We start from the raw sequence: 9,723 nt of genomic DNA, 5'->3' as shown, positions 1-9,723 counted from the left end.
TATTATTATTATTATTATTATTATTATTATTATTATTATTATTAATATTTCTATATCGCTATGCCTTAGGGCTCGCCGGGCCCTCTACTACTAATTACAAAGGAAAGCCATGCCTGCAGGGCTAGACTAAAATCTTCTGTCTCTCCTATACCAGTCTGAAGTCCTGAATCTACTCACTACAGTGAAAAGAAAGGCGTAGATTGCTAACCAAGCTAGCGAACTAGTCTAGTTCTAGCTATATAGCTAGCCTTTACTCTAGGAGCCTCCCAGAGCATAGTCGCCACCTAATCACCTTTCTTGCAAGCCTTCTCTCTTTATTTCTCTACCCATCGACAGCTCTACATAGGTCTCTCTATAAGCCTATCTCTATAGCTAGCCTGGTCCTTCGCTTCAGTATTTGGCGGCACTACACAGCTAAGTATTCCATTATTTCCCTGCCCCGGCCGCATTCGCAGCAGAGGATAGGTATTCGAGAGACTCTAGCCTAGAAGTGGAAGTCGTTAAGGCTTATAACCCCAGTCCGAGCCTAGGTTAGTAGAGAGCTGTCAGCTTTCGTAAGACCTTTAAATATACTTATTTCAAGGCTTAGCTAACCTATTGAATAAAGAGTCTATATCTTCAACTAATACTCTAAAATACTACAAAATGCGTTTCAATAGCCTTTTGAGAGATATCTACAGCGTGACAATACATGCACAACTAACCCACTCAGCTATGTCGCATCTCTCTGGAAGAAGTGTCGAATCGCAATTTGCTCCCACCTTGCGATCTTGTGGGTTATATGTGGGTCATAGCGCAGCTGCCCACACTGCCTCGACTGCACTCCGTGACATACGGCTTCAATGCTATCCTGAGCCATCTGACTGCCCCAAAGTACGGGGTGTGGCAGCGGAATTCATGTGGGGTTGAACGATCGAGGTACCCCATCGCGGCAGCCGCCGCAAGCCGCTCTTCTCCGGCAACCCCCTCAATGCAAGCCGGGTACGGAGTACCATACCGGCACGCTAGCAAGTTGGCGCAACGCTTGAATTCGGGAGCAGATGCTCGATGCCGGGTTTGAAGGGTGTCTGTCGTCCAAACTGAATTCCAGATGGCCCATCAGATCGCAGCCGAATGGATGCCATGTAAGGAGACGGTGCGGAGGACTCCGTAAGATGAACTCTCAGATTGTCTTGTCCAATGCTTCACCCTTCCAACAGTATTTGGTTTGACCGGGTAAAGGAATAACATCAAAATACCAAGCCTGCGCGCTCCAGATCGAGACTGTAAGGTCTTTGCTCGAATGAGAGCTTTGGCTTAGAGTGGCATCTGGATAGATACAACACTGACTGTGGGTATGTCAGCCGAGTCCGGCAATACGCAAAAAGCCCGAGTAACACTTTCTCGAGAGACAGACATGGGAGTCTCGAATCTCGTATTGTTTCTTTTCCCTCACTGGTTCTCTGAGAAAGCCTGCGCCATGGATCACACCTGTGGTCGCTCGACTCTTAAATCAGCAGCTTGCACATCACCGACATCGGTCTTGCCAAGTCGAGGAGCGGAGGTGGTGATGAAGGGCATCCCCCTCCACTCACACCCTCATCTTAAGGAATCCTGAGCGGAGACGATTCATCGACTCGCTCAGGTGATCAGTGAAAATTTCGACATGGTTTCAAACTTGGCAACACGCCAAGCACGCGGTCCCCGCTTCCGGCTGCAGTGCCGGGCGTGCCATTGGAGTTCGGAAACATGAACTCCAGCGCCACATCGACAAGCCGAAACCTGTGGGACACAGCATCGGACACTTGCCCTCGAGACACAGACAGCACCACACGGTTTTCGGACCTCTCGTGGGCCAAAAGAGCGAATAGGGAACCTATATTCCGCAGTGTCACTACGTGTACCTCTCTTCTGGCAAGCAACCAAATCTCGCCCACCTTTTCCTCATGGCTAGGTCTTTTAATAGTATCCGGCAATGCCGATGTCTCAGAAGCATATGGTTCAGCCTTCCTCTCTAGCATCATTCGGCCACAGTATGATCTTGTTTCACGCCTAGTATTTCTTGCCCGCTGGCCTTCCTCCTTAGCACAAGGGTAGACCGGCGACGACCTGCCATGCATCTCGCCCGCTTCAAAGATAAAGGAGCCGCTACTACACAGTAGATCTCCGGGGTTGGACAATACTCCTAGACAATTACGCGCTCCGCCAGATGGTATGTTTGGGCAAGCGGCAAACCTCCCAGGCAGACTTGAATGGGAGCATTGGCACGCTTTTGCTTGTCCATCGCGGGCTGTACGCCAAATAGGTTGGAGATGCAGACAACGGACCAGCGGCTTGCAGAACCCTCCTGGTGCAAATCGCGGACTAGCGACTCCGAGTCATCGGTTCTTTTCCAGAAGCCTCTCGGCGCAGATGGTGACCTCTTTGAGCTCATGGAAGCCGCTCGGCCTCTATGTTCCTCATTTCATCCTCGATCCCGAGCCGCTGCGGGAGGATGGAAGTTGAAGAAATTGGCTTGCTTATCTTGAGCTCTCAGACTTATACGTGAGCGCTAAAAGGGGTCCGCCGCTGCAACTTTCTGGTTTCGTTATTCCGCCGCTCATATCTTGAGCTGCCCGTGAAGTGGCGTAGTGTAAGCCAAGATAGGTCTCTTATCGACATTCTATTGCTGCCACCGATGTTGGGAGAGCGCGTTCGAGTTTCTCACTGTTTTCCCCCTTCTGTCTGAGGTCTGAGTCGATGGAGGTGGCTGACCGACAACATGTCTCAAGCATGTCACATATTAGATAAAAATGAGTCCCCAGGACGCAGGCAGAGCTGGCAGTTTTCTGCTAGAATCTCTTGCATTTCCGGCGCGTATTTGGGACCCCAATCGAGTTCCTCGGACCGGTGTTGAGCTCCGTGGGCGGTAGATAGGCGCAAGAACTTTAACCTGAGCTCGTGGGCCAGGATTGCTTGCTGGGCCTGGGGCAGGCTAAAGTGGTCGTCCCAGATTTCAGCTCTGCCAGCTTCGTACTTGAACGTTTCTAGGTTCGGGCACATAAGAAGATTCTTGACCAGTTCGCCGTAGTCGAGGACGCTGGCCCGGAAGTCCAGCGAGGTGAGCTTCTCGAGTGCCGAGCCTGGATTGGGGCAATTCCACAGCGCAAAGAGGGTCATTTTGTTGATGCTGGGAGCAGCGCGGAACGGCCGTGCAAGGAATTCCGTATGGACGATCATAGCAGACTCTATACATTTCAAGTTGGGGTACGTGATGGCAAGGGTCTGCAGGCGCATCATGGACCGTGGCGAGCAAAGCCGAACGCCTCCATGTCGATATCGTTATAGAGGGCTTCTAGGTTAGGACAGAGGTGGATCATGATGTCGAGTGTGTTGTTGAGGATATCATCTGGATCGTGGTACGGACTCGGTTGGCCCTCCAGGGGCACCGGCCGGGTGCAACGCGCGTTCCGCCGCTTCTTCTTCCGACAGCGAATCCAGGTAGGCCTGGAACCGTGGATTGGTGTAGACCAGGACCTCGGGCGCGAAGTTGGAGAAGTGCCACGGATTGGAAAGTACGCCGTCGTTCCGATTCGTCGATTGGCAAAACCCGGACAAGCTGGGCGAGATCTCTACGGACGAGGACGGTGCGAGTGAGCATAGCAGGCTTCCAGCACACAGGCTCATGGTACAAGTGGGGTGCTGAGATGCTGCTGAGCTGGCCCGACGTCCGACAGAGTGCAGCGAGGGCCGCCGCGCACGAGTGTATTCTGCGTGATTCGTGCATTCGCAGTCAGCTTTGGAGTTGGAACAGCACTGAACCGGTCTAGCAGTGCAGACGAGACAGAGTCCCTGCACGATTCTGTCGACAAGTTCGTCCGGCAGTGTGAGAAGCTGGGGCAATGTCATTGTCGTCGTAGTTTGCGAATTCGGGATTGGAGCAGCGGCTGTTGGGATGTAGGAGAGGTGGATAGGAGCATGCAAGTGCTTGATGCATGAAACTTGTTCGAAAGGGGACCAGCCGGACGTCAGCGGAACTAATATATAACTAATACAGAGGTTATTCGGCATAATTGTCAATCCGAAAGGTCCTTAACTAGCTAATAGACTCTAGCTGGCTGCTGGATTATAGCCTAGCTAGAAGGCTAAAGCTTGAAATAGCAGAGGGCTAGAAAGGCCCCAGAGGCTAAAAAAAGGCCTCTTTTCTTTTATAGTAAGTTGAATTCATATACAGTGGTATAGTGGCTACGAAGTGGAAGACAAAGGCTTTTATCTAACCTATCTAGTACGGTTACCTTTGTCTATAGTAGTAGAGGGACCGGTGCGCTTATAGGCATATGGGTATGGAAAATAGTACAAATAACACTTCTTCCTCTTATTTATTATATTTCTCTTTTCCCTCCTCTTACTTTGTGTCTTCACATTATGATATTTTTCTCTCTGTCACGGTACCAAGTCCGCCCTTCTTAGGTCACGTGCTAAACCACGTGCGCTTGTGTTCGTGGACCCACACTAGCTGTATCTAGCCTCGAGTAGCTTCCTCTCGCGAGAGCTTCCTCTCTCCTCATCGCACAACACAATCTTTCCCAGACCTAGCCCTGTCCCGTAAACCCCTGACCAAGGCCCGTGACACTCTCTTCCTTACTTCTTTTGTTCTTTGATCTCTTTGATCTCATTACATATCTGTTGCCCCACTATGTCCTACGCTAACGGACAAACCAGGGTTGGATAATGAAGGCGTTAACGTTGGCTTAGCTATGCTGAAATTTGCTATCGTCGACTGCCTATCGTGGTAGCTTCGCTGGGACACTTTCTGCGTTCCGGCGGAGCTCTTGAATCTGAATTAGGTTCAATCGCGGATCGAAGCTTGTTGATAACTAGTCTATGCACTATCGAACCAAACTTTTGGGCACGATCCCCTCGGCTCCTTGACATTGTTCGATCTTTGTTGTCTTGACGTTTGATGTCCCGTTCAACAGCGGTTGCGTCAGGGTGTCTCTAGAAGCCCCAGTGCAAGATGTGAGATTGACTGTACGGATACACCGTGGTTGCAGTTTCTGTTTACATTCCGCAAGCACGAGCAAATCAAAACATCACCCCACCCTTTACAGATACCCAACGCACATTCCCACCTCGCGCCGCAACAATCGACGCTCCACCTTCATTCCAACGCTATCCGCTCTCTTAGTGTGCGAAGCACTCCTGAGTGCCTTGCATATTCTCGATCGCGAAATCGATCATTTGCCTGTAGCAAGCGCTGAACACCATGGCTCGCCGTTCCGCGCGCTTGGCCAGCCTCACCAAGGTACGTATGCGCGTCATCGTCAGCGCTGTCGGTCAACAATCGGGGCATGGAAGCTGCGTGCCGTGACTGCCTAGTGCACAACGATACTAACCAACAATCTTTGGCTGCCAGGTGCCCAAGCAATCTAGCGAGGCACCTCCTTTATCTTCTGTCGCCGAGCATAACGAGATTACCACAGACGTCGCGCCCGAAATTGCCCGCGATGCCGCTGATTCCGTCGCCTCGGCTCCCGTCCGGGAACCAAAGACTCCCGGGGGTTCGTCACCTATCAAACCTCCCATGTCGGAAATGCATCCCAGCAAAGTACACCCGACAATGGGGCCTCCATCATCCGGCCTTCGGCTTGGCTTCACGGACATCAGGCCCACCGCCAACCAAGACGTCATCCTTCCTGCCGCAGCCCAGAGCACTCCGTCTCGAGTTAAAGTCCCCTCGTCGCCCTTCACTTTCCGCGTTACGCGCCCGACAACCAACGCCGATCTGGGACTGACCCCCGACGCCCAACGGATGATGGACGAAATCAGGGAGCAGGCTGCCAAGATTAGGGAAGAGTTGAGGACTAAGCGCGAAACTGAGACTCTGGAAGAGGATGTCAGCGGCCGGAAAATGGCACAACCTAAGGGCAAGGCCGGACGGTTCAGCGCTGCCCACATGGCCCAGTTCAAGAAGATGGACTCGATCGAAAACCACCCGTCAGCCTTCAGGTGCCAGCCTGGCCGCGTAACCCCGCTCAAGGCAGGCATCAAGCGGAGCCAGTCGAAGGCGAATCTCGACGACCCAGAGTCAGCGCGCCCCAAGCAACCCACGCCGGCGTCCAGCACTGCCAAAACAAAACCATGTGCCGCGGCGGAAGAGCCAGTAACGACTGCCAAGCGGCCACGACAGAACATTGAGGACGACGCCTCTAGCAAACGCCCTGTCTCGCGTGACCGGAGCTCAATCCCGGTGCCCAAGTCGGCCGGCCTAAATATTGCTCAGACCCAGTCTGACCTTGAATCTCTGATGACTCCGACCAAGTCGTCGTTGGCCAGGGCATCCAGCGTGAAGACACCCTCCAAGCTCTCGCTGGTTCGCTCGCCCTCGAAGGTTACCATTAGCGGAATCCCTCGGTCTGCCACAACGAACAACCGCCCGACCACCTGCTTGCTTGGTCCGGCGGAAGATGCGAAGCTCAAGACCCCTCGGAGCCGCTTTGATAGAGTCAAGGCAATGCTCCGTGGTGCCAAGGCAAGTGCGTCCAGAAACAAGAGCGCTCTCCCCTTGCCTTCGGCTTTTGCTTCAAAAACGCCGGCTCCTCCCCGCCCGCACAAGGAGCTTGTTGCCGCTCCTATGACCACGCCTGGCCGCAAGCTTACCAAGCGCGTCGCCTTCACTCCAGACACGCAGCGTGCGGCGCTGACACAAAACTCGCCGTCTCCCGTCAAATCTAATATTCCTCAGGTCAAGAGGCAAGCCCTGGATGAAATTCACTATCCTTCTCTTGAAGGCGCGATGGCAGAGAGTGCCGAAGTCGGCGTGTTTTACCCAGACCTTTCGACCCGGCGTCCCCTCCCGGAGCCTCCAGTGAAGGCATTCAAGGCTGGATCGGTTGAGCCGTCGGTTCCCGGCGAGTTCACCTTCCGCAGCGACCACACAATCAGTTTCGACGGTGCCACCATATCATTCGGCTCCTCGCCAGGCCAAGCCAGCGTCCGCACCGTGCGCCCTTCGATTCTTCCCAGCGAAAACATGCCCGGCAGCTTCCCACGCTCGGTTTCCACCACAGGGGTCAACAAGGAGAACGAGGCGCCGCGGAGCGTCTTCCTCGCTCTTCCCCACGGCATGTCCACCAAGAAGCGCAACCGCGTCAGCACCGATGAGGAGGACGCCGAACTGGAGGCGGCCGAACGCGCGGCCAAGAAGCAACGGCAGGAGAAGGTGCCCGAGGGCGACGCCCTGCTCGCGCCGCGACTGGTGGGCGCCGCCAGTGCCAAGCGTACCCTGGCCAGTCCTCGGAAGCTGCCTATCCCCGGCCAGTCGGCGCCCGGTACGCCGAGCCCTGTCAAGCGGAAGGGAATTAGCCTCAGTCGCCTTAATATGCTTGCGCGTCCGAAGATGCGGAAGTAGAGGACCCGTGCACGGCTCGCGTGTAGATGGGATCTTGTGTTGCAGCAATATTGATCAAGGGTGTCATTTCGGTCATGATATTGCGGGCTTAGTGGTTGTTTATTGGTGATTGAGATGGAGAAATGGATTCTCTATGTCGGCGATTGCTCGGTATTTAGACTGCCGGGTTGCATCTTATCGACAACTGCACTGCTCAGCCGAGAAGGAGGACATGTCTGGGCGTTGTGGGTGGCACCACACTCTGTTTGACATGTCGTTCCTTCACACGGTCTGGATTTCCAGGCATTGGTTTCCTGGTTGTTCTGTTTGGCTTTTCTTGTATGAGTTTTTTCGGCTGTCCAGTCCTTTCAACGGATTGCCTGCATTGAGTCGATAATGGGATCTGGCGGTGGCGTTGACGGTGGAAAACAGCGGGTGTCTTATCTGATCATCGGGAGCATGGGCTGTCGGAGTATGAAAAGGCTGTTGGTTGTTTTGTCATCATGAGGCTGGTGATATTCGCCTGCCTGCTCTTTCCGCGCGAAGGTAGAGGCACCGCCTTCAAGACACTGTGTTCCTTCCGCATGTGATGCTCGAAGTGGAGCTATTTGACCGACTTCGCCGGAGTTGTCTGCGTCTCGCCAATGTGGCTCGAGATGTGGCACATGTCGTACTATTTACTTGGTCTTCTATTGTTTTGCATCACTTACACGCACCAGGTCCCGCGGCTCAGTTGCTACCACCCAGAGCTACGGCTTCTTACCAGCGCAGCATCCATCCTAACCTGGTCTGACATCAGAGGCCACCTCCCACTTACCTACCTTACTTACTATTACTATTATCTATTCCCTACCTGGTTTCCAGGATCAGGTCGCCTCTCTGGATCTGATATCCTCTTCATGACCATCCCTGATTCCAGCAAACCGCTTTCCCTCAAGAATAGTGAGGTGCAACGGGTATGGAAAAGTTTTCATGACAGACGACACCAAGCGCACATTTCAGTGTGATCTAGTTTTTATCGGCTGCCAATTTGTCTCACGTAGGAGTTCTGAAGGTACTTGGGGGCAGCCAGCCAAGAGCCCCCAAATACGTCGGGTGTGAGACGTGCAAATTCACAAGGCTGCCAAGACAAAAGCACAACAATAGTTGGAGTCAAGGATGGTGCCCCACTGCCACAAACAGCCAATTTGCATCACAGACTCGTCTCGTCTCTTGCGCCAAGACCGACGCGAACTGCCAGCCTTGTCCTCTTTGAACTTCGTCAACCGCTTCCCGACCCTCCTCTTCGCCTTCCACCACGCGCGGACAAGCTCACCACAACCTGCGCAACGATCACAACCATGGCACCGATAAATTCAGACCTGCAAAACGTCCAAGGTCCGTCGTTCGCATAGTTTCACCTCTTCTCAACCGATACTGACACAGTTCCACAGAGGAGGTTAAGAACGTAATTCAAGACCTCTTCCAGATCCTGGTCCAAGTCTCCAACTACGACGCCCTCGGCCGCCCTACCCGCGAACCCCTCGCCCAGGACTTGTACGGTCTCCATCCCTCCAGTCCAACCCCTCTGCACGGAGTACTCTCAATAGACTAACTCAATCTATCAAGCCAAACCCTCGACGAAACCCTCCGCACCCTCCACGCCACCGCGCTCTCCGCCTCCACCACCTCCAACGGAGCCGACAAAGCCATCCCCGAACCGCTGATCCACTACGTCGAGAACGGCCGCAACCCAGACATCTACACGCGCGAGTTCGTAGAGCTGGTGCGGCGCATGAACCAGCTGGCGCGGGGCAAGACGCACGCCTTCCGCGACTTCCGTGACGTGCTGGCGCGCGAAATGAGCATCGCCCTACCGGAGCTGCGCGCCGACGTTGGGAGGGTGCTGGAGGCGACCGGCGGGGCTACGCCGGAGAGTGAGAATGTGGAAGGGGAGGAGCGGGGGCAGGGGCAACAATCGCAACAACCGCAACAATAACAACTTGATAGTGCCGGGTATTGGGGAATTGGGTGTTCATTGGGTGATGGAGGACAAGGTTTTGCACTGGCGTTCAAAGGATTGGGAATCCACGATTGATAAAAGGGGTGATACCAGGTCAGGTTTGGCTGGCGAATTGGCGTTTTTCGGGGATACCATTGTGAATAATCGGCAAATCAATATGTTGGGCATGGCAATCAAGCATCACTGGCTGTCCGCTTCGCTCTCGATCTGAGTGAAAATGGCAACGGGAAAGACCACAAACAGGGGGATGGACCGAAGGGACACGGCTCCAGAAGCCAGGTCCGATTATTGCAATGAATTCGAGAGTGCGCAGAGAGGTCAGTCGGCAGTTGAATAACTTTAATATGCAGCAGCCAGGTCTTTGACGACCGCC

At 53.7% G+C, this 9,723-nt stretch overlaps 3 protein-coding genes across 3 annotated transcripts; 2 read left to right on the top strand and 1 right to left on the bottom strand.

Moving 5' to 3' along the window:
* Nucleotides 1-2,754: 2,754 nt before the first annotated feature.
* Nucleotides 2,755-3,255, bottom strand: N657DRAFT_681407 (uncharacterized protein; the record flags this gene model as incomplete). Its single annotated transcript, XM_062796380.1, has 1 exon — nucleotides 2,755-3,255. The coding sequence occupies one exon, from the start codon at nucleotides 3,253-3,255 to the stop codon at nucleotides 2,755-2,757; it is 501 nt and encodes a 166-aa protein (XP_062647067.1).
* Nucleotides 3,256-5,224: 1,969 nt separating this feature from the next.
* N657DRAFT_656563 (uncharacterized protein) lies at nucleotides 5,225-7,369 on the top strand (the record flags this gene model as incomplete). Its single annotated transcript, XM_062794713.1, has 2 exons — nucleotides 5,225-5,263; nucleotides 5,375-7,369. The coding sequence occupies 2 exons, from the start codon at nucleotides 5,225-5,227 to the stop codon at nucleotides 7,367-7,369; spliced, it is 2,034 nt and encodes a 677-aa protein (XP_062647066.1).
* Nucleotides 7,370-8,459: 1,090 nt separating this feature from the next.
* N657DRAFT_646046 (uncharacterized protein) lies at nucleotides 8,460-9,677 on the top strand. Its single transcript, XM_062793056.1, has 3 exons — nucleotides 8,460-8,725; nucleotides 8,782-8,884; nucleotides 8,957-9,677. The coding sequence occupies exons 1-3, from the start codon at nucleotides 8,689-8,691 to the stop codon at nucleotides 9,324-9,326; spliced, it is 510 nt and encodes a 169-aa protein (XP_062647065.1). The 5' UTR covers nucleotides 8,460-8,688; the 3' UTR covers nucleotides 9,327-9,677.
* Nucleotides 9,678-9,723: the final 46 nt, after the last annotated feature.

This window comes from Parathielavia appendiculata (genome assembly GCF_033297405.1).
Source record: "Parathielavia appendiculata strain CBS 731.68 unplaced genomic scaffold N657scaffold_7, whole genome shotgun sequence".
NCBI classification, from domain to species: Eukaryota; Fungi; Ascomycota; class Sordariomycetes; order Sordariales; family Chaetomiaceae; genus Parathielavia; species Parathielavia appendiculata.
This window is presented reverse-complemented; position numbering and strand designations above follow the sequence as displayed.